We start from the raw sequence: 25,470 nt of genomic DNA, 5'->3' as shown, positions 1-25,470 counted from the left end.
TGAAGGAAGACTGGTGAGGACGGTTCTGAATGAGAGACACTTGGAGAGATAAACATGTTCCAAGTTATGTTTGGCCTTTCAGGGAATATGGACTACTGTTGTTGTTATTTGTTAACCAAGTCATGTCTGTCTCTTTTGCAACCCCATGGACTGTAGCCTGCCAGGCTCCTCTGTCCATGGGATTTCCTAGGCAAGAATACTGAGGTGGGTTGCTATTTCCTTCTCCAGGAGATCTTTCTGACCCAGGGATCGAACCCACCTCTCCTGCATTGCAGGCCAGTTCTTTACCACTGAGTCTCCACGGAATCCCATATAGACTATAATTGAGAGCTGTTTTGTTTTTTTAAAAAAAAACATTTTATTTTGTATTGGGCTATAGCCAATTAACAAAGTTGTGATAGTTTCAGGTAAACAATGAAGGGATTCAGCCATACATAAACATATTTACATGCCTGTCCCAAACTCCCTAACTATCCTTTCCCCTCATCCTTCCCCTGGCAACCATAGCTCATTCTCTAAGTCTGTGAGTCTATTTCTGTTTTGTAAATTCATTTGTATCATTTCTTTTTAGATTCCACATATAAGGGGTGTCTTTAATCTGTATACACGAGTGATTCATACTTTTAAAAGATAACTCTGATAGTCCCATGGAGGAGTACAAGTAGAAGATGGGCAAGAAGAGACCCAGGGAGATATGTGCAGGGGTGATTGTGGTCCTCTAGGTAAGATGGACCAGGGAAATGGCACAGACATGATAGAGTCAAGATTCATGTTGGAAGTAGAATCAACAGCAATTGGTGACTGATATGATTCTTGAGATGGAATTCAGTCACGAGGGGCTAATTTGGTAGGTGATAAATAGAAGAACTGAGTATGTTTAAGGGACTAGAAACTTTCATGAGAATGGAGAATCTATTTTTCTCAGAGTGAGTAAGTGAATAGAATGGATAGGACTTTATGTGAAAGCTTGGAATTCAAGGACTGTTTTCTCTTGCAAAGTGCATAGTTTGCTGATTCTTCATCAGCAAAATCAGTGTCCTTCTTACTACCACCAATTTAGCACTCACTCTCTTTTTGTTGATATTTTGTGATAATGATTTATACCTAATACTTTGACTTGTCTAAGACATTGTGAATAAAACACAAGGCAAGGTCAAACTCCTTGGCTTGAGTTATATCTTTCTTACTGATCACATGATCTATTTTAACATGTAGCTGTCACATTTTTCTCACTTGTAAAGTAGGAGTGATCTTAGCTCTATGCAACTGTTTCAGTGGTCTCATGATTTTTTAATTTTCATAACTATTTTACATGTCATATTTTAACTTATATTTTTATGGCTATAGTCACAGAGTTCAGTTCAGTTCAGTCGCTCAGTCGTGTCCGACTCTTTGCAACCCCATGGACTGCAGTACACCAGGCCTCCCTGTCTATCACCAACTCCCAGAGTTTACCCAAACTCATGTCCATTGAGTCGCTGATGCCATCCAACCATCTCATCTTCTGTTGTCCCCTTCTCCTCCTGCCCCCAATCCCTACCAGCATCAGGGTCTTTTCAAATGAGTCAGCTCTTCGCATGAGATGGCCAAAGTATTGGAGTTTCAGCTTCAACATCAGTCCTTCCAATGAACACCCAGGACTGATCTCCTTTAGGATGGACTGGTTGGATTTCCTTGCAGTCCAAGGGACTCTCAAGAGTCTTCTCCAACACCACAGTTCAGAAGCATCAATCCTTCGGCTCTCAACTTTCTTTATAGTCCAGCTCTCAAATCCATACATGACTGCTGGAAAAACCATAGCCTTGACTAGACGGACCTTTGTCAGCAAAGTAATGTCTCTGCTTTTTAATATGGTATTTAGGTTGGTCATAACTTTCCTTCCAAGGAGTAAGCATCTTTGAATTTCATGGCTGCAATCACCATCTGCAGTGATATTGGAGCCCCCAAAAATAAAGTCATCCACTCTTTCTACTGTTTTGCCATCTATTTGCCATGAAGTGATGGGACCGGATGCCATGATCTTAGTTTTCTGAATGTTGATAGATTCTCAATAAATGTAAAGTATGAGCAGTATACAGAAACCAGTTTACAGAGATTTTTGTTCAATTACCCTCTTTTTTTTTAATTGGTGGTAAAAAAAAGCAAACAACATGTGATCTACTCTTTTAAAGTTTTAAGTGTACAGTACGGTCAATTATAAGCACAATGTTGTACAGTAGATCTCCTGAACTTTTCCATTTTGCATGACTGAAACTTTAGCCTCACTGAACAGCAGCTCTCCATTTCCACATCCCAGCAGCCCCTGGAAGTCACCATTCTTTCTGCTATTTTAGACGACATAAGAGGAATCATGTAGTATTCAGACTTCTGTGGTTGACTTCACTTAACACAGTGTATTCCAATTTCTTACATGTTGTAGCACAGGACCAGATTTCCTTCTCTTTATAGTTGAATAAAATTCCATTATATTTATATCACATTTTCTTTAACCATTCATCTATCAGTGGACATTTAAATTGTTCCCCTCTTTTGGGTATAAACATACTGTATCGATTGCCCTCAAAATCAGTTCATCATCTGGCCAGCTGGCCTCCCCTGCCTCATTTCTGCCTGTGGTTCCTAGCCTCTCTGCCCTCCCCCATTCCTGTCTGGACCCCAGGTCCCTCCATGTTGATCCAGCTGAAATTCTCCAGGAAATTGTGTTTCCTCTCGCCTCTAGGCTTTTGCACTTGCAGCTCCTTCTTCCTAGAAAGCGCCATTTCTTTCCCCTTTCCCATTCCACATGCTCTAATTCTTTTTCTCAGGTAAAACTTCCTGGTACTTCAGAATATTTCTGTTACTACCTCCCAGAAATTTGCCTTACTTCTCTCAGAGTAAGTAACTTAACTGACTATTGCAGTCAAATATTTTAATGCTAATCTTTAAATGTAAGGATTATGTCTTATTCACAGTATTTGTTCAGTATATGGCACAGCTCCTTAATTAGAGAATATCCTTAATGATTATTTGTTGAATAAATGAGACCAACATTAATGACATGTCCAAGACCTAGGGAACAAATAACATTTCCTAACCATCCACATTTCCTAGCTAGGGTCCTGTTCCCATTTCCTGATCATTCATTTACAGAAACCTCATAATAGCCCCGAAACAGGGATAAAATCCTTACCTCTGATAGACAGGAGATACCGCTGGTAGATTTCACTGTTGGCTGTGTATCTTGTTTGGAGGGTGAAGAAGTGTAAATAGAAATTGGTGAGTAAATAAAGTGGATTTTGTACCAGTTCATGAAGGGGACCAGCTGTGAGGAGGTATGTGGGATCAGTGGGTCAGGGCGTTCCCATCCATCTGGCTTTGCAATGCCTCTCTGGGATGGGCCACCTGGTCTTTGAATGACCTACACTTCAGAGAGAAGGATCTCATAGGAACCTGAAACAGCCTGTCCCCTCTCTTACGTGAAAGGTTAAGACAAGCTGTGTCTCTGGCCCAGTCACCTTGTGAAGGAATTTTCCTAGCCATAAAGCAATTGTCTAACTAAGGTGAATGCTTAACTTTTAAAAACAGTTTTACTCCTACTTGGCTCTGGAGGAAAAGCTGAATAAAGGAAAATCAGTGCAGATGATCCAGGAAGAGGACCCAAAGGAAGGTCTGCAATGCCTGGCCTCATTTTCTCAGGGGCCACAGTGAGACAGGGCCCTGTTCTTCGGGGTGGCTCTTCTGCCTCCCTATGTGATGACAATGACTTTATCCCTCTACTCAGAAGCTTTGTTTAAAAGGAACTCTCTCCCCAGGTGAATTGATCCCTTCCTGGAAGTGTTGGGAGACAGGAATTTTAATAAATCTCCTGGGTGTGATTCCTGACCTCTTAACTCTTCTTTCATCTCTCAGTAAATGAGTTCTACACCCCAGTAAAGGAAACATGGAAGGGGGGCTATTTACAATCCCTGAGTTCACACCTAATGACCAGGCTTTGGACTAGTACTGTGCATCTGTGCCAAATTCACAGGGATTTGAGAAAACCCAATGAGGTCTCAGGAGAGCTGTGAAAGCAGGGCTCTATCTCAGTCCTTCCTCTGGAGGTAACTTGCAGTGAGCACAAGTGAGTATCTCAGAACATATTAATTAAGACTAAAGCATACAATGTATCCTGCTTTGTTTTCCTTCCATAATTCTTTTTTTTTTCCTCATTCAATATGTAACCCTAACTTTGCATGCTTTGTTTTCTTCCATTAGTCTGTCTTTTTTCTCATTTGATATGTATTAACTTCAACTGTGCACTGAACACAACATTATATAGCAATAATATAGAAAAAAATAACCAACCATCCTTTCTTAGGGATGTTACCTTCTAGGTGGTGGAGAACAAGAAATAAAATATCATAAGTATCACATTGTATATTAGGAGTTTTCAGGTGCTTTGGAGCTAAAAAAGGTAAGAGGAACAGAGAATGTAGGAAGAAATTGTTAACTTTAAATAGAAGGGTTAGAGCAGATCTTACTGAGAAAGTGTCCTTTGAGCAAAAATGGGAAGATCATTTTAGAGAGAAGAGCCACTGAAAAGGTTCTGAGGTCAAGCTGAGGTAGGCAAACAAGGAGACCAATGGAGCTGGACTGGAGTGAGCAAGCTGGGTTGGATGGAGTAGGAGGCGAGGTCAGAGAGTAAGCGGAGTAAGCATAAAGAACCACTGTGAAGGTTTCGACTTTTGTTCTAAGTGAATCAGGGAACTATTGGGGGTCTTTGAATAGGAAATTGAAATAATTTGAATTTTGTTTAACAGGAATTGTCACTTTGTTAAAGACTTTGTTTTGTTACTCTGTTAAAGACTTTACAGGGACCAGAAAGGAAGCCAGCAGACTTAGGTTAGGAACCTGTTGCAATGACCCAGAAAGGAGCCAATGACTTGGGCCAGAGGGGTGGCAGTGGAAGAGTTGTTAAGTGATATAATCCTGGATATAGTCAGAGGAAGGATGTGTGTATCTTTAAATGTCAGTTTTGTCAGTTTACTGCTGCTCAGTTAAGTCAGGTGATTAGAACTTAGTGCTGATGGCCTCTATTTTAGTCCATTAAATATTTCTCGGATGCTGAGCTTCTTTATGAATTCATCAAGTTTTATTTAATTTCTACTTTGTACCAGCTATGGTGCCAGGCTCAGTGACCCCATTATCGAAAGTATGTAGTTTCTGCCCTACTTATATGGTTGTGGGGAAGATATTGAAAACTGTAGTCAAAGCTCACATTTTAATACAGAAGATCCTAGACAGTCTAGTTTGTGAAGGAAGTGGATTTCTATAGATTCCACAATAGCACACCACCAAGCTCTTCCTAGAAACACACACACACATTAGTGGTCTGTATTAACATGGTTTAGTCATCTTCTTAAGGTAAAGTGGGATCTATAAGTCATCATTCCATATTCCCTTCTGCTCCCTGGGCAGATTATTAGAGGGCAGGGAATTCATGATTATCTGCAAGAGGAGAGCACTTGTTGTTCAAAGAGTAGATGTTTGCTGAGTCAGAAGACCTGCAGATGTTGCCTCAGTGACTCTCAAGTGTGAGGAAAAGGGTAGAAATGTTATTCTCCTTATATGGCCCTAAAGAAACCTCTAGCTATGATTTCTCAAAACCAAACCCAGAGTCTCAGTATGTTAGTAGCTCAGTTATAATGCAAATTGTATTCCTAAATTTCCAGGATGTCTTCTGTTAAAGTGAGGGATTATTTAGGGAGGAATGGGAACCTGACAATTGAACTAGGGACAAATAGATTCCCAGGACTCTGAGGACATTGTTCTGCTAATTTTTTGACCAATAATTAGCTGTTGCATGAAAGTTTGGCCCTCATTTGCCTTAGAAACATATAATAAACACCCCTGAGGTTGTTGCCATTAAGACACTGCAGATTCTCCTCGGGGACCACTCTCATCTTCCCTCTTTGCTTCCTAACTTGTAAGTAGACTCATATTCCAGCAAACTCAAAGGGTGAAAGTTGTTATATATCAAAGGAGCAGCATGATTTTTCCAAAGTATACAGACAGAAATCTGGGAGATAAGTGTGGGGATGGAGCTCATGGGTATGGAATTATGGTGGGAGGAAAAAAGTTGGGTAAGGCTAAGCTTATTGATATGGCCCACTAAGTAGAGACCTTGGATTCAGTGTTTCAGCTCAAGAGGTTAGAAAGCGCTCTACAGATTGTTTAGTTGGCTGGCTAAAACATGAGTGCAAGGGTAGGTCTACCATGGTAAATAGAATTTAAAGTGTAAGATTTACATTTATATACTATAGAGTAAGCTGTCCAAAGGCTTTGGGAGATAAACTGTTGGAATGGGTTTATCAAATAAGGCCTGCTCAACCACTCTGGGAGAATACATCTTTCACTATGACTGTGAGAAACAAATTTATGAGAGAAGATCCAGCATCCTTTAAGGGCCCTGTGATTGCTCTTCTGTGTAGGTCAGAAATTATAGTGGGAGCTGCTACCACTGAACTGGGATCTCTAAATGCAATGGGAATAATGGGATCTCATGTGGCATGGCCATCATCATATCTTAATCATCAAAGATAAGTTGAAGTGGCTGTTGTAATGGGTGGCAGAGTGAAAGCAGTAAGCATAGCAGTCTGACTCACAGAGACTGATAGTTAGTTGATGATGAAGTTCTTAGAAAATAACTTCTTGGTGTCAAATCCTTTGTTCTTGAGGTTAAGTCATGGTCAGCTAATGACATTCTTATACGTGTCCACCAAACAAATGTCATTTTCTGATCTGACAAGAAAGGCAAGGTGCCAAGGCACAACTCTCCCCTGCCAAGGTCCTGGTCTTGGCTAAGAGAAGGTAGATCTCAGCCGGTAGCTTCCTCAGGACCGGGTCCCCAGGCCCTGCCCAGCTGTCATCACTGAGGGAACCAGGCACCCAGGACCCAACTGGCTCTCAGGCTCCCCAAACAGTGGGGTGGGGGTGGGGGGTCGGCCAGGTCCCATAGACTGCAAACCCAATCTATTAGGTTCACACTAATAGCCTCTGCTATTAGGTCACAGAAACAGGGATGGGGAGAGCTCACCACTACCTCAAGGCCTGGGTCAAGCCAGTGGGTAGCCTTGGTGAGGGCTTTGGAGACCTGCAGGACACAGCCCCCAGCCTCATTCCTTGGTCTCTCAACTCGCCCGTTAGCCCAGGTCCAGGCGAGCTGGAAGACCCTCGGGAGAAGGCCAGGATCCTTCTCTCACCTCACTCTCCAACTGACAACCATCACTCCCACTGGACCTTTGGCTGAATTCCTCACTAACATGGCTCATTAATAGTTGGCTGCTTGTGAGCAGGGCCCACGTGGTGCTGACCAGTGGCCAAGAAAGACAACTACAGATAGCTTACGGTGAACTGTTGGATTCATGATCTCCAAAGAAGAAGATTTAGCTTTGGGACCAGAGACCATGCTTGATCACTCAAGAAATTTCATATAGCAGAGTTTTATTAAAGTGAAAAGGGACTGAGAAAGCTTCTGACATTGACATAAAAAATGGGATGGAGAGTGACCCCCGTGCTAGTTTTAGCAAGCTGTTTTATGTCTATTCAGTTCAGTTCAGTCACTCAGTCGTGTCCAACTTTTGTGACCCCATGAATTGCAGCATGCCAGGCCTCCCTGTCCATCACCAACTCCCAGAGTTCACTCGGACTCACGTCCATCGAGTCAGTGATGCCATCCAGCCATCTCATCCTCTGTCGTCCCTTCTCCTCCTGCCCCCAATCCCTCCCAGCTTAGAAAGCTATTAATCAGATAAGATAGACACCTCAAGGCTGAGGGAGTTTCACCAGGCCCCTCTCCCACAATATACATTTCTGAGATAGGATGGCACAAGGTGTGTCATCCCCCAGGCATAAAATAATCGATATGAATACTGGTTTGTCGAATTATTATCAGCCCAAGGTTTGAGAAAAGAAAAAAGTTAGTCTTAGGTGGGCTCATTTTGAAGAAAGGCAAATTCCAAAGAAAATACATAGTTTCATTAACACAGCTTAAGAAAAATGTTTCCTTGGAGAGTTTGCTTCCTCCTGCCGCTTAAGGGAGAGACAAAAAATGTCTAACACTTGCAGCCTATTTCCTCCATTTGGAGACCCCTGGCATTCCTGCCTGTTATCCTCTCAGTGCCAGTCCCATGGCAACTGTTGCCTGGTAACACCGTAGGGGAAGAAGGGAGGAATAAGGCACAGCAATGGCCTCATGCAAAGAGCTGCACTTGTGTGGCCCTATTACAAAGATATCATGCTTATTATTTTTTCTTATCATGGAATGGTGAAGTTAAGTGGGCCTTAGGCAGCCTTACTACAAAAAAAGCTAATGGAGGTGATGGAATTCCAGCTGAGCTATTTGAAATCCTGAAAGATGATGCTGTAAAAATGCTGCACTCAATATGTCAGCAAATTTGGAAAACTCAACAGTGGCCACAGGACTGGAAAAGGTCAATTTTCATTCTAATCCCAAATAAAGGTAATGACAAAGAATGTTCAAACTACTGGACAGTTCAGTTCAGTCACCCAGTCATGTCTGACTCTTTGTGACCCTATGGACTGCAGCACACCAGGTTTCCCTGTCCCTCACCACCTCAGGGAGCTTGCTCAAATTCATGTCCATTGAGTCGGTGATGCCATCCAAACATCTCACCCTCTGTCATTCCCTTTTCCTCCTGCCTTCAATCTTTCCCAACAAAAGGGTCTGTTTCAAGGAGTCAGTTCTTTGCATCAGGTGGCCAAAGTATTGGAGCTTCAGCTTCAGCATCAGTCCTTCCAATGAATATTCAGGATTGATTTCCTTTAGGATGAACTGGTTTGATCTCCTTGCAGTCTAACTACTGGACAATTGCTCTCATTTCTCATGCTAGTAAGATTATGCTCAAAATCCTTTAAGCTATGCTTCAGCAGTATGTGAACCTAGAACTTCCAGATGTACAAGCTGGTTTTCATGAGTCAAAGGAATCAGAGATCAAATTGCCAACATTCATTGAATCATGGAGAAAGCAAGGGAGAAAAACATCTGCTTTGTTGACTACCCTAAAGCCTTTGACCATGTGGATCACAGCAAACTGTGGAAAATTCTTAAAGAGAAGGAATACCAGACCACCTTACCTGTCTCCTGAGAAACTTATATGTGGATCAAGAAGCAACAGTTAGAAGCTTACGTGGAACAACTGACTGGTTCCAAATTAGAAAAGGAGTACGACAAGGCTATATACTGTCACCCTATTTATTTAGCATATACACAGAGTACATCATGCAAAATGCCTGGCTGGGTAAATCAAAGCTGGAATCGAGATTGCCAGGAGAAAAATTAATGACCTCAGATATGCAGATGATACTGCTTTAATGATAAAAAGTAAAGAGGAACTAACAAGCCTCTTGATGAGGGTGAAAGAGGAGAGTGAAAAAGCTGGTTTAAAACTCAGAGTTCAAACACTAAGATCATGGCATCTGGTCCCACAACTTTATGGTAAATAGAAGGAGAAAAAGTAGAAGCAGTGACAGATTTTATTTTCTTGGGCTCCAAAGTCACTGCAGATGGTACCACAGCCATGAAACTAAAAGATGCTGCTCCTTGGAAGAAAAGCTATGACAAACCTAGACAATGTATTGAAAAGCAAAGACATCAGTTTGCCAACAAAGATCCTTATAGTCAAAGCTATGGTTTTTCCAGTAGTCATGTATGGATGAGAGAGGCGAACCGTAAGGAAGGTTAAATGCCGCGGAATTTATGCTTTTGAATTGTGGTGCTGGAAAAGATTTTTGAGAGTCCCTTGGAGAGCAAGATCAGATCAACCCTAAAGGAAGTCAACCCTGAATATTCACTGGAAAGACTGATGCTGAAGCTGAAGGAAGCTCCAGTACTTTGGCCGCCTGATGCACAGAGTAGACTCACTGGAAATGAGTGGGAAGACCTTGATGTTGGGAAAGACTGAAGGCAAATGGAGAAGGGGGTGACAGAGGATGAGATTGTTAGATAGCATCACCGGCTCAAAGGACATAAATCTGAGCAAACGCCAGGAGATAATGAAGGACAGGGAAGCCTGACGTGCCACAGTCCGTGGAGTGGCAAAGAGTTGGACACGACTGAACAACAACACCAGGAAGCAGCAATTACTCTAGACATTTCAATGAGACATTTACCTATCAGATGATTGTAGATAAATGTGACAAAAATTCAAGTACCTTCCATAGAAGTGAAATTTCTAGGTGTCTAGCAGTGTTGTTACCGAGCCCAAGCTTGTTCTGCTTGCCCCATAACAGACCAATAAATTGAAAGATGAGTTGTTTAAACAAGGAATAATGACTTTAATCAGAAGCTAGCAGACTGAGCAAATGGCAGACTGTGTGTTCAGTTGTGTCTGACTCTTTGTGACCCCATGGGCAATAGCCCACCTGGCTTCACTGTCCATGGGAATTTTTCAGGCAAGAATACTGGAATGGGCTGCCATTTCCCTCTCCAGGGGATCTGATCTTCCCAACCCAGGGATCAAATCTGTGTTTCCTGCATTCCGGGAGGATTCTTTACCATTGCACCAACTGGGAAGACCCAGAGGGCAGACTCAGTTCAGTTCAGTTCAGTCACTCAATCGTGTCTGACTCTTTGCAACTCCATGAACTGCAGCACACCAGGCCTCCCTGTCCATCACCAACTCTCGGAGTTCACTCAAACTCACGTCCATCAAGTCAGTGATGACACCCTCTCATCCTCTGTTGTCCCCTTCTCCTCCTGCCCCCAATCCCTCCCAGCATCAGAGTCTTTTCCAATGAGTCAGCTCCTTGCATCAGGCGGCCAAAGTACTGGAATTTCAGCTTCAGCATCATTCCTTTCAAAGAACATCCAGGACCGATCTCCTTTAGAATGGACTGGTTGGATCTCCTTGCAGTCCAAGGGACTCTCAAGAGTCTTCTCCAAAACTACAGTTCAAAAGCATCAATCCTTCGGAGCTCAGCCTTCTTCACAGTACAACTCTCACATCCATACATGACCACTGGAAAAACCATAGCCTTGACTTAGATGGATCTTTGTTGGCAAAGTAATGTCTCTGCTTTTCAATATGCTATCTAGGTTGGTCATAACTTTTCTTCCAAGGAGTAAGCGTCTTTTAATTTCATGGCTGCAATCACCATCTGCAGTGATTTTGGAGCCCAAAATAATAAAGTCTTACACTGTTTCTACTGTTTCTCCATCTATTTCCCATGAAGTGATGGGACCAGATGCCATGATCTTAGTTTTCTGAACGTTGAGCTTTAAGTCAACTTTTTCACTCTCCTCTTTCACCTTCATCAAGAGGCTTTTTAGTTCCTCTTCACTTTCTGCCATAAGGGTGGTGTCATCTGCATATCTGAGGTTATTGATATTTCTCCTGGCAATCTTGATTCCAGCCTGTGCTTCATCCAGCCCAGCGTTTCTCATGATGTACTCTGCATAGAAGTTAAATAAGCAGGGTGACAATATACAGCCTTGACGTACTCCTTTTCCTATTTGGAACCATGTCCAGTTCTAACTGTTGTTTCCTGATCTGCATATAGGTTTCTCAAGAGGCAGGTCAGGTGGTCTGGTATTCCCATCTCTTGAAGAATTTTCGACAGTTTATTGTGATCCACACAGTCAAAGGCTTTGGCATAGTCAATAAAGCAGAAATAGATGTTTTTCTGGAACTCTCTTGCTTTTTCGATGATCCAGTGAATGTTGGCAACTTGATCTCTGGTTCCTCTGCCTTTTCTCAAACCAGCTTGAACATCTGGAAGTTCACAGTTCACATATTGCTGGAGAATTCTCCAAGCCTGGCTTGGAGAATTTTGAGCATTACTTTACTAGCATGTGCTGCTGCTGCTGCTAAGTCCCTTCAGTCGTGTCCAACTCTGTGTGACCGCATAGACAGCAGCCCATTAGACTCCCCCGTCCCTGGGATTTTCCAGGCAAGAACACTGGAGTGGGTTGCCATTTCCTTCTCCAATGCATGAAAGTGAAAAGTGAAAGTGAAGTTGCTCAATCATGTCCGACTCTTAGTGACCCCATGGACTGTGGCCCACCAGGCTCCTCCCTTCATGGGATTCTCCAGGTGTATGAGATGCGTGCAATTGTGTGGTAGTTTGAGCATTCCTCGGCATTGCCTTTCTTTGAAATGGGAATGAAAACTGACCTTTTCCAGTCCTGTGGCCACTGCTGAGTTTTCTAAATTTGCTGGCATATTGAGTGCAGCACTTTCACAGCAACTAGCAATCTCAAAAAAAAAACATTGTCCCTCAGTCGGAATTGGGGCTCCTTTTATAAACAAGAGGGAGAGGGCCCCACTTTGGCACTGACCAATGGCCAAGCAGGGCCAATAATGGCAGCTAGTTGACAGTTACTCACTAATAGTGGCCTGCTGTGCGGAGGGGCCCACTGTGGTGAAGGCTGAGTGCAGCAGCAAAGAGGTGGTGCCTGCCTCACTGCCTCTGCACCCAGAGCATAAAGGTGTGACTCCAGAAAGCCAGCAAGTCTGAAGTACCAGGTTGCTCCAGCAGCGTCGTCCTCCAGCCCTCGGTGGCCGAGGCATGCAGGCTGCAGACAACATGGTGGCCACATAAAGATGGCTGACACATCAGGCAGTCGTGATCACTGTCTGAGGCAACAGGCACTGTGGGCTCAGCCTGCTGCTGGCCCCAGCAGCCAGCCTCATGAGTGCCGAGGAGGCCCTGGAGCTGACACACCCGGAGCAGAGCCCTGCCTGCCTGCTTGGGGTGAGTGAGTGTCGGGAGCAGTGGCCTGACCAGGTTAGGCTCAGTGAGGGCTGCCAGTGGAGAAGTGCGACAGAGAGGCCGCTGCCTCAACGAGCACAGGCCTGCGCCAGGGAGGGAAGGGCGCATCACACCTCCGGGTTCAGGCCAGGAAGGCCGCCAACTACAGTGAGGGGCGTGTCAAGACATCCTTTGCAAGGTAAGGAAAAATGAGGCATAATATATACTATGCTGCTTTGGTTTTGAAGGCAATATTCCTCACGTGGGTGAGCTATTCCAGCTCATCTACCAAATGACTCAAAAAGCAGGGTCTAGAATAAGAAACGGAGAAGGCGATGGCTCCCCACTCCAGTACTCTTGCCTGAAAAATCCCACGGTCGGAGGAGCCTGGTAGGCTGCAGTCCATGGGGTCGCTAGGAGTTGGACACGACTGAGCAACTTCACTTTCAGTGTTCTTGCCTGGAGAATCCCAGGGACAGGAGCCTGGGGGGCTGCTGTCTCTGGGGTTGCACAGAGTCGGACACGACTGAAGCAACTTAGCAGCAACAGCAGCAGAATAAGAAAAGGCTCTGCAACAGGTCTAAGATTCTCTGTCTTATGGGCCGTATGATCCAACAGATACAGTGGTGTTGGAAGTGTGAGTAGTACATAGGGATGCTGTTTAGAGCTTTTAAGAAACCCTTTTATATGAATCACAGAACAAACACTTAGGATTTTGGAGCAAATCCCTGACATCTCTGTGAATAACTACTCTCCTTTTGAGAAACAGCTTTTAGCTTACTATTGGGCTTTGTCAGACAATGAACACTTAACCATAGGCCATGAAGGACCTGGCTGCCATGATAAATTGAGTGTTATCTGACCCACCAAGCTATAGGGTTAGACATGGACAGTAGTGCCCCATTATAGAATGGAAGTGGTATGTATGAGGTAGGGCTTGAACAGGCCATGAAGACATAAGTTGCATGGAGAAGTGGCCCAAATACCCATGGCTCTTATTCTTGCTACATGACCTTCTATCTCCTAGGCCACACATATACAGCATCTTGGGGAATTCTCTATGACCAGTTAGTTGACTGAGGAAGAGAAAACCTGGACATGGTTTACAGATGATTCTGCACAATATGCAGAAGCCACCCTAACGTGGACAGTTACAGCAGTACAGCCCCTTTCCGGATATCCCTGAAGGACCATGGTAAAGGTAATTTGTCCCAATGGACAGAACCTTGACCAGAGCACCTGTTTGTCCATTTTGCCTAGTAAGAGAAATGATCAAAAGTATAAATCTATATACTTAATCAATGGTTTTTCTGGATGGTCCAGGATTTACAAGGAGCATGATTCAAAAACTGGAGACAAGGAAGTCAAGGAAGAGGAAATGTGATTATACTTCTCTGAATGGAGCCATAAAATTAAAAGATGCTTGCTCCTTGGAAGAAAAATTATGACCAACCTAGAAAGCAGAGATATTACTTTGCCAACAAAGGTCCCATCTAATTAAAGCTATGGTTTTTCCAGTAGTCATGTATGAATGTTAGAGTTGGATTATGAAGAAAGCTGAGCACCAAAGAATTGATGCTTTTGAACTGTGGTGTTGGAGAAGACTCTTGAGAGTCCCTTGGACTCCAAGGAGATCAAACCAGTCAACCTAAAGGAAATCAGTCTGGAATATTCATTGGAAGGACTGATGCTGAAGCTGAAATGCTCCAGTAATTTGGCCACCTGATGCAAGGAACTAACTCATTGGAAAAGACCCTGATGTTGGGCACGATTGAAGGCAGGAGGAGAAGGGGACGACAGAAGATGAGATGGTTGGATGGCATTACTGACTTGATGGACATGAGTTTTAGTAAGCTCCAGGACTCGGTGATAGACAGGGAGGCCTGGTATGCTGCAGTCCATAGGGTTGCAAAGCATTGGACATGACTGAGGGATGGAACTGAACTGAACTGAATGGGAAAAAAAAATCATTAAGATATTTTGTGTTCCATGTGAATACTCACCAAAAGTTGACCTCATCAAAAAATTATTGTTTTAATGAGTGGATAGGATGACCTTTTCTGTGGACAATAGTCTGTTTCCCCAGCCACGTTTGTCATTTCCCAGTGGGCTTATAAGTGAAATTACCATGATGGCAGGGGTGGAATTTGTGCATGGGCTCAGAATCATTGACGTGTACTTGCTAAGGATGACCTGGCTAGAGCTAGTGTCCAATCTGTCAGCAGCAGAGACCAACACTGAGTCCCTAATATGGCACTATTTCCTGCCAATTACCTGATGATGACTGGTTACTTTCAACCACTTCCAACATGGAAGGGGCAACACTATGTTCTTCCTGGAATAGACACTAACTTTTCACATAATATTGCCTTCCCTAAATGCAGTACTTCTGTCAAAGCTACCATCTGGGGATTTACAGAATGATTTATCCATTCTTGTAGTTCTTCCACAATGCATTGCTTCTGATCAATAAACGAAGTGTGTTTCACAGAAGATGAAATACAGCAATGTGTCCATGCTCATGGCATTCACTGATCTTACCGGGAAAGAGTATGATTGGGATACAGGAAATCTCTTAGCACCGTGATTAAAGTTAATGGAAAATTACAACAACTTGGTTCAGGCAGGATTTCTAATGGCCCAGACCCTTCAGGAATGAAGGTTTCAGTCACCATACTAGGCAAAGAACAATGGACAGCTGAGGTGCTTTTTTGAGAGCAAAGAGAATATGGAATGGGTTGTTAAAGACAATTACAAACATTAGTAAAGACCATGTGACCAGTTGCAGAAATGAAATAAGTTTTGTAATAGTTTAATATTATAAATATTTATTTTGTTATAAATATATGTATACCCATATATGTATATATATACATTTAGCATAAAATATATTAATAAATTAAATTTATACCACAGTGTTTAAGTTACAGATATCAAGGGAAAAGGGTGAACATCCCCAAGGACTTTGCAGCTTCTGGAGAAAGAATTAGCATAGTTTTGGTTTTACACAGGATAGTTGTATTGTGTTAGGTGGAAGAATGACCTTGTTATTGTCTTTATTTTGGAGATTGCATGATTTAAGGAGATAAATGTGAACTCTAAGTTGACAAGGGAGGACCATGGTGACCAATTTTATGTATCAACTTGGCTAGGCTTTATTTCCTAGTTTTTCAATCAAACAGTAATGTGTGACTGTGAAGGTATTTTATTAGAGGTGATTCAAGTCCATGTTCAATTCACCTTAAGTATAAAAAATTATTCTAGATAATTTAGAGGAACTTTGTTCAATCAAATGAAGGGCCTTAAGAGGAGAACTGAGGGTGAAGAAATTTTACCTGTGAGAAGTAGCTTAATCTCATGCCCAAGATTTCCAGGCTACCCTTCCTGACCACCTGCACTCCAAATTTCAAGTTAGTGTTGCCAACTCCCACAGTTTCATCAGTTAGTTCCATGTAATATATCTTTTAATACATATCTTCTACTGGGTCTGGTTTATCTGATTGAACCCTTAGTTATACAGTCAATACATTTTTTTCCTGCAACAAAGGGGAGATTTTACCAATTGTTACCTGGAAAATTTCCTGCTACCATCAGCTTTGACAATTTATCTTACTTTTTCTGGTTCACTGTCTGATGGTTGTCCAGGAAAACCTTTACCTATTTCCATCCTTCTCTGAAGATTTCTAGTCAGCTACAAGTCATTCCTTCTTTCCTTCTTGAAAGCCATTCTTCTGATTTTGAATATAGTAGCATAGTTATAATTGGAGTACAATATTAAACAGGCAATATAACTATAAAATCCATGTGCAACTTTTTTCCTTTTTTTTGAATTTTTTATTTTGTATTGGGGTATAGCTGATTAACAACGTTGTGATAGTTTCAAGTGAACAGCAAAGGGACTCAGCCATCCATATACATGTATCCATTCCCCCCAAACCCCGCCTCCCATCCACGCTTCCTCAAAACATCGAGTAGAGTTCCATGTGCTATACAAGAAGTCCTTGTTGATTATCCATTTTAAACCATTTCTAGCAGTCATTGTGTACATAACCTTTCCAAACTCCCTAACTATTCCTTCCCCTGACGACCATAAATTCATTTTATAAGTCTGTGAGTCTCTTTGTTTTTTTTTTTTAATTTTTATTTTGTTTTTTATTTATTTATTTATTTATTTATTTATTTTTAATTTTTACTTTACAATTCTGTATTGGTTTTGGCATAGATTGACATGAATTGAAAGTAACGATCATTTGTATCATTACTTTTCAGAGTCCACATATAAGGGATGTCATAGAATATTTCTCCTCTGTCTGACTTACTTCATCTAGTAGTGTGTACAGCCTTTAATCATTAATTTAGGAAACCTGAATTGTGGACAAAGTTTTCAGTTATACTATTTTCTCTACTTTTCTGTATGATTTACACATTTAAAAATAAAATATTAAAATATTAATACTTTAATTAATACTAAAAAATACTTTTAAAATATTAAAGTAAAATGAATATTAAAAGCAAAAAATAATAGAGGGGAGATAAAAATGAAATGTTGTATGGACAGTAAGATACCTCCTTTGGAAATACAATTCATCAAGTAAAATAGAACATAAGTAAGGACACAGAGGATTTGTATAACACATGACCTAATGGCTATACAGAAAATTTTTAAATCAGGTGGTCTAAACCAGAAAAGGAACATCAGTTTATAAATATAGATGATGGTTGAGGTTACAATAATAAATAATTGTACAGGTGCTTAATTAAAATGAAAACATTTTTAAAATAAAAACAATCTCATGAGAGTTCAAAGCAGAAAGAAAGTGTTAGTTGATCAGTCATGTCTGACACTTATCAACCCTGTGGTCTGTCCATGGAATTCTGTAGGTAAGAACACTGGATTGGGTTGCCATTCCCTTCTCCAGGGGATCTTCCCAACCCAGGGATCAAACTTGGGTCTCCTGCATTGCAGGCAGATTCTTTACCCTCTGAGGGAAAGCCCATGAGATTTCAAAATAACATTAATTGTACAATAATGATTAATAAAGGTTTTCAAGCATAAATATATACTGTTATCTTTTGACAAAAGACTGAAAAGTCTAACACTTGGGTAGGAATTATAGGATTCAAGATAAAGTATCTTATATTGCTTTTAGTGCTTATATGAGGACCATGACCCATACTACTACCTTTTGACTAAGGAAAAGTGGTAGTGGTGGTAGTTAAGTATCTCAGTCGTGTCTGACTCTTGCGATCCCATGGATTGCAGACTGTCAGGCCCCTCTGTCCACGGGATTTCCCAGGCAAGAATTCTGGAGTGGGTTGCCATTTCCTTCTCCAAGGGATTCTTCCTGACTTGAGAATCAAATCCAGGTCTCCTGTATTGCAGGCGAATGCTTTACCAACTGAGCTATGAGGGATATTATTAGAAATTATACAGTGGTTAGACTAAAAATCATGAGGGCCAGGAAAATATATCAGGTTTAGATAAGTTGAAAACTACCACAGTTTATAAAACCAAATTAAAACAATCTTATCTGACATTTTTTCCCTAAATTTATTTATTTTTGGCTGTGCTGGCTCTTCATTGCTGCCTTGGCTTTCTATAGTTGCAGTAGGTGGGCTTCTCATTGCTGTGGCTTCTGTTGCAGAGTACTGGGCTCTAATGAAGTGAGCTTCAATAGCTGTTGTGAATGGGCTCAATAGTTGTGGCTCCCAGGCTCTAGAGCACAGGCTGAATAGTTGTGTCTCATGAGGCTAGTTGCTTCACAGCATGTGGGATCTTCCCGGATCAGGGATCAAACCTGTGTCTCCTGCCTTGGCAGGCAGATTCCTTACTACTGAGACAACAGGGAAGCCCCTCTTCTGATCTTATATAAAAACTTAATACAAAATAGGAAGACCATGTAGTTATAGTATAAAGTCAAAACAAATCAAATATAGTATATAAATTAATAACCCAATTAAAACTTATGAAATGTGGCTTCCAAGTTGTTAGGGTAAAATGGCATGCCTGCCATCCTTAAACTCTTGGCAGAACATATTTTGTTAATGCACTCATCCAATATGTTTGCTAAGCCAGACAGAATCCATTTTTCCTCTATCATTTTATAATGGCTGAATGAAAGCATGTACTACTTCTTAGCATATTGCATCCGCCATTACAAAATTAAAAAAAAAATCTTTAGAAGGGAGATGTTCTGGGAAACTTGGAAAAATCTTATACATCCAGGCTAAGTACTAACAAAAGCAGTTTCGTGGCTCTTGTCAATGCCAATGCTTACTTTACCTGAAAACTAGGGGGCTTTAATGAATTGCTTCTAGTTTTTCTGAGTCTAAGCCCCAACTATAACACTCCCAAAATTATATATGTAGAAGTTCCAATAAAGGGAGAGAATTAAGTGTGAAATTATGTATTTTATAAATATATCCCATTTGTTAGAAAATTTACATTGTATGTATTTTATATTATAAAAATTTATATTACTTATCATATAATACATTTTATAAGTGGGTTTATTATAAAATGGGCCAAGATATTATATATATGTATGTATATAAAATCCTGTTTTCTCTCTGCCATGGTAAGTTTTGCAAGCTATCTTGCAATGTTTCTTTTGGAGTCTGAAAGGTTTTTCTCTCTCATTTTTTCATAGATTTTAAAAAATAATTAAATGAGATATCATTAAGGTCAATTGATTATAAAAGGAACAAGTCCCCTAACCCACTAGGAAGCAAGCAACAGGTCATTATATTGACTATTGCAGAACTTCTTTTTGTATATGCCTTCTAAGATAGAAAGGGCTTTTAAAACAAAACAAAATTAAACTGGAAAAATGTCATTAATATAACTCTAAAGACTAGTTGTATAACTACTTCTGAATATCTTCTTGAAAAATAGAATTACTTTATAATGATTTTACTAATGTATGTGTTTTAGAGTTCTGATTATTTAACTCTTTGCCTCCTAAAAGAAAGAATTTAGTTAATACAAGAAAGAAAAGGGAATTTTCTTTGATATATAGCCTCTTATTCCTTAATTATTGTATTGTCAGTATGTTTATCATTGCAGATGATGAAAAAAGAAAATCTGAAATCTGAATTTCTTCAGCAAAGAGAATCTCTCAAGAAAAGGGCTCGGCCACTTGCCATGGTTTTTCTGATGGCATTTTTTACCTCCTTGTTCCTCAGGCAGTAGATGATAGGGTTGAGCATGGGAGTAAAGACTGCATATATGGCTGAGATCAATTTGTTAGAATTGAATGAAGCAATTGCCCGAGGTCGGACATACATGAAGATCACGGCTGTGTAGAAGATGACTACCACTATAAGGTGAGAGGCACAGGTAGAGAAGGCCTTCCACTGCCCAGTGGCTGAAGGAATGTGCAGGATGGCAGAGACAATGAAGGCATAGGAAAGGACAGTGGCTGAGAGAGGAAACACAAGGATGATGACGGCTAGCACAAAGTCTACCATCTCTGCCACAGATGAGTCCATGCAGGCCAATTTGAGGATGGGGGAAACATCACAGAAAAAATGGTTCAAGATATTATTACCACAGAAGGAAACTTGGGAGATGAAATATACTTTTGCCATGGAGACAGTAAAGCCACTCAGCCAGGAACTGATGGTTAGCTGAACACAAAATTCTGTGGTCATCATAACTGGATAGCGAAGAGGCCAACATATAGCCACATAACGGTCATAGGCCATGGCAGCCAAGAGCACACACTCAGTACAGGCAAGTGACATGAAGAAATAGAGCTGGGTCATGCATCCCAAGAAGGAGATGGTATTGGGACAAAGCAGGAATCCAGCCAGCATCTTGGGGACTGTGACAGATATATACCAGGTCTCCAGAAAGGACATGGTGCCCAGAAAATAATACATGGGCTTGTGCAGGGATCCAGTGACCCATACAGTAAGGATGATGACTACATTCTCCAATATCACAAATAGGTAGGTGATGAGGAAGAGGAAGAAAAGCAGAACTTGCAGCCAAGGGTAAGTAGGGAAGCCCACCAGGACAAATTCACTAATATGAGTGACATTTTCCTTCCACATAATTAGGACATCAAAAGACAAAAGATTTAATGATGGCAGCACCAGATTGAAGAGTGAAATCACATTGGCACAAGGGGCCCTCAGGCTACATTAAACATAACCCTAGGGTCATAATCTGGTCGTGGGGTATAATTTAGGTCACTGGAGGCCACAGCATCTTCTCCAGAAAATCATGTGTCAGAACAGGACCTGAAAACAAATAGAACATAAACACAAAGCTAAGAATCTCAAAGTAGAATTGTGAGGTCAGATTCAGGGTTCAGGCCTTTGGATCCGAAGAGGCCTCCAGGTAGTACGAGGAGGAAATCCTTTCCTTATCATCATATTCACAGATTTCAGGGGCAGCTATAAGGTAGGAAATCATCACAATTAGAGAAAGTGCCAAGGATTGTCCAGGAAGCAAGGAAGTTTGAAGTCTGGAGAAAATAGAAGCAGAATATCAACTAGGAAAGACCCTCCTGGCCAGAAGAATTGCTGACTCTGGTCTACTCCTCAGCTATGCCCTATGTCTTTTGAATTCACTGCCTATTTTTAGGCCCACAGCTTTTTAAAAAATTGAATAAAGAAATGTTTACCCTCTTAGAATAATTAAATGTATTTTAGTGTTTTAGATGATTTCTAATAACACTAATGCTAATAATTACATATGTAATAGCTATACATAATAGTTTCGTTTATACATATATAATTTTATATATATATATCTACTGCTGCTGCTGCTGCTGCTAAGTCACTTCAGTCGAGTCCAACTCTGTGTGACCCCATAGATGGCAGCCCACCAGGCTCCCTCATCCCTGGGATTCTCCAGGCAAGAACACTGGAGTGGGTTGCCATTTCCTTCTCCAATGCATGAAAGTGAAAAGTGAAAGTGAAGTCACTCAGTCATGTCTGACTCTTAGCGACCCCATGGACTGTAGGCTTACCAGGCTCGGCTGTCCATGGGATTTTCCAGGCAAGAGTACTGGATTGGGGTGCCATTGCCTTCTCCAATACATATCTACTAGTTACATATTTTTAGAATAGTTCACAGTTGATCTCAAATTAATCTGTATAATTCATCTACATCTTCTTCAAAGACTGGCTCAAATATTTTATACTTCTGGAAGAAGTACTACTTGACTAATTCTAACTACTTCCTGACTCTGAAATTCCTTATTATGGACACTACTTGAGGGCAAGTTGCAGTTAAGAAGCTGCCTTGGGAGTGGGAAGTCAGGAGATCTGACAATTTGAAAGGGTCCTGGGCTTCCCAGGGCACAATATATAATCTGAGGAAATTTAAAAACACTTTATTCATAAGTGGAGAAAGAAGAAAAAGAACTGATAAAAATGGGTTGAGATTATAAATTAAATGAATTTTAAAAGAGAAACGTATTCTTTAAGAAGCCCAATAGAAATCAGGGAATTGGAAAGAAAAATAAGATTTGAAATTTCCTAAGCAGGAGACGTAGGAGATGCAGGTTCCATTGTTTGGTTGGGAAGATCCCCTGAAATTAGAAATGGCAACCAACTCCAGTATTCTTGCCTGGAAAATTCCATGGATAGAGGAGCCTAGTGGTCTTAGTCCATGGGGCTGCAGAATCAGACTGAACAGTTGAGCACTCACATGCCAATATTTAGTAATTTTTTTCTGATTTGTATGTACTTTGTAGCCTATCCCTCCCACCTCCCCCATCCCCCAGGTCTCTAATAAAGTAGTTGGTTATCTGTGTTGGAAAAATTGCAATAAAATGGATTCAAATTTGACTTCTTTCTCCACTCAAAAGCATTATCCTTTAATTAAGCTTAACAACTCTCTCAGGGAGGTCAATTTGCCTAAGAGAGTGAAGCCCTATGGAAGCACATAGCCTAAATCCTATCAATTACAGAACAAGGTTGTGAAGGAATTTTTACATGTGAATGCACACTCACTTGTGTCTGATATTTCAGGAATAACAGAACACAGAAAAGTAATACAACAAGAGACTTGATGTGGACAAAAGAAAGCCCAATATTCAGAAGGTACTACAACATTAAGGAAACTGCCGAAGAGTGGGACAAATAATTGGAAGACCAGAATTCTAGTCCACGATTTCTCTCTTATTAACTTTATAATCTGATGTAAACTTCAAGTTACCAAACTTTAATTCCCTTTAAAAAAGGTTATAATACTAAAAAATTCAACAAATTATGGATGCAGACAATTTATAGAATTGTTGAAAAGTGAAAGTGAAGTCGCTCAGTCATGTCCAACTCTTCACGACCCCATGGACTGCAGCCTACCAGGCTCCTCTGTCCATGGGATTTTCCAGGTAAGAGTACTGGAGTGGGGTGCCATTGCCTTCTCTGTTATAGAATTGTTAGGGGTTAAGATAAAGATCTAGGTTTCCCTGGTAGCTCAGATGGTAAAGAATCTGCCTGCAATGCAGGAGACCAGGGTTTATTTTGGATGGGGAAGATCCCCTGGAGAAGGGAATGGCTACCCACTCTAGTATTCTTTCCTGGGAAATCCCACAGACAGAGATGCCTGACAGCTACAGTCCATGGGTCACAAACAGTCGGACATGACTGACTGTCTAAGCATATAAGATAAAGATCTACTTCACACTCATTGGAGACTTGGTCCCACATGGCATTTTGAAAGTATAAAGATGAAAGGTTGAATTTCTATATTCAGATCTTGAGAAGATAATAGAAGGAAACAAGCCATTACAGTCCTCTGTGTTACAGCCACAAGTAAGATAGGTAGCCCCTGGGAAGAAGATCTTAATATTGCCTTCAGCGGTGGCCTTCAAAGAAAGCAATAAGGCTTTATCTGCACCTGGGCAAGTGAGCCCTACTGGAGAAAAATCACAAAAGAGGACAGATGATATCAGCATAAATTTATAGTCATGTAGCTCAGCTGAACCACAGACAATGGCTGGTATCCTACACTATGTTTTAAACTGATTCACTCTCTACATTTCCCAAAGATTTCTTGGTTTTGATCTCTAATCTGCTATTCCACTCTCTCCTCCAACTCTCAGCAGACAATTTCTCCTCTTATAAAGACAAACGAGATTAGTTTTCCACTTCCAAATTATGCTAAACTCTGACATCTCTGTTCATTCTTTCCTTACTTCTTGTCTAAGACTGGTCCCTCTATCTGTTCTACATCTCATTTTTTAGGAAGCTGTTGTCAGAAATCCTATCTCTTTTTGTATATTAAATTCTTTACACAAACATTCATTGAGCACCATTACATGCCAGGAGGCACTGTTCTAGATGCTTTTGAAACAGCTCACTCAACAAAACAGGAGAAAAAAAAAAAAAAAAGCAAACAACTCCTAATCTTAAGAAGTTACATCCTAGTGAAGGGATACAGGCAGTAAATACAGTCCTTCTCAAGACTTTGAATAAATATAATATGGATATAAATGTAGGAATTGACACATTCTGTGAAAAAATCAGAGCAAAGTAAGTAAAATTAAGAGTGTGTGGCAGTGTAGCAGGTTCATGTTTTATACAGGATGGTCAGGGTAAGCCTCATTGAGCAGAGTCATGAAGAAGCTAACAGCCACCTGACTGACGAAATAGTTTTCCAAAAAAGAGAACAGATGTAGTACGGTTGGAGTAGAGTGAGCGGGAGAAGTGAAGTCAGAGAATTAAGGACAGGTGATGATGAGCAGGTCACCATGGGCTTTTCAAGCAGTTGTAATCATGTTGGCCTTTACTCTGTGTGGATTGGAGCCACTTTGGAAAGTTCTGAGCAGTTGACTGACCTAATCTTACTGATGTTTTAAGAAGTCTTCTGGCAGGTTCTTCCTATCTGAGTCATTTCTGACAACTTTTAAGAATGGTCAGTTATTCTTCTTTCTAAATATAATCCTTCTTAGCTGATCATATTTTTGTATCTGCTTCAGAACTCTGTACCATCCATCAAGCCCTCTCTTGCCTTAGCTTTACTTTCTACTGTTACTACCTCTTTGGTAATATGCAGCTTTTCCCATCTTAAAAAGGTTACTTAGTTTCTTAATCTCTGACTCTTCTTACCATAGTCCCCACACCTTTAACTCTAGTATGGGTCAAATAGTTCCATGCACTGAAAACACCAGACAAATAGACATTGGAGCTATCTAGTAAAGGAGACAAAGAAGGGGTCAAAAAATTAGAATATAATGCAATAAGCATCATTATAGGATACTGAGTATTAGGAATCCAGGGTAGAATAATTCTTTGTTAAAAGAACCCGGAAAGATGTCATTAAAAAGTGCCATTTTAACTGAAATGAAACATCATAGAATTTTGAAGGGAAGGAGAAATACCAAAGAGAGCAAAAAGCAAATGCAAAGGCACAGAATAAACCATTAAAACATTAGTGATGGGATGAGTTGCATTTTGACTAGAAAGCACTGATAGCCTGGAAGAAAGAAATGGATCAAGACAAAGCTGGAAGATGAGGTTATAGACAGTTACTCCTCACTGTTTCCTGTACCTTTCTACTAGTTCTCCCCATTTCTGATACACTGAGTCCTATAACATCGGACAGAGTACCTCTTTTTTTAACTTTTTATTTTATATTTGAATACAACTGATTAACAATGTTCTGATAAGTTTCAGGTGGACAGTGAAGGGGCTCAGTCATACATATAGATGTATCTATTCTCCCCTAAACTCTCCTCCCTTGCAGGCTGCCACGTAATTGAGCAGAGTTCCCTGTGCTGT

General features: G+C 40.9%; 1 protein-coding gene across 1 annotated transcript; it reads right to left on the bottom strand.

Moving 5' to 3' along the window:
• Positions 1 to 19,830: 19,830 nt before the first annotated feature.
• Positions 19,831 to 20,787, bottom strand: LOC120875877 (olfactory receptor 6). Its single transcript, XM_040257635.1, has one exon. The coding sequence runs from the start codon at positions 20,785 to 20,787 to the stop codon at positions 19,831 to 19,833; it is 957 nt and encodes a 318-aa protein (XP_040113569.1).
• Positions 20,788 to 25,470: the final 4,683 nt, after the last annotated feature.

This window comes from Oryx dammah, unplaced genomic scaffold (genome assembly GCF_014754425.2).
Source record: "Oryx dammah isolate SB20612 unplaced genomic scaffold, SCBI_Odam_1.1 HiC_scaffold_17, whole genome shotgun sequence".
NCBI lineage: Eukaryota > Metazoa > Chordata > Mammalia > Artiodactyla > Bovidae > Oryx > Oryx dammah.
Note: the sequence above shows the minus strand (reverse complement) of the source record. Positions and strands in the feature narration are given on the sequence as shown.

Excerpts from the sequence above, each read along its gene's own strand:
- LOC120875877 (XM_040257635.1), bottom strand. The coding sequence starts at position 20,787 with ATGTGGAAGGAAAATGTCACTCATATTAGTGAATTTGTCCTGGTGGGC.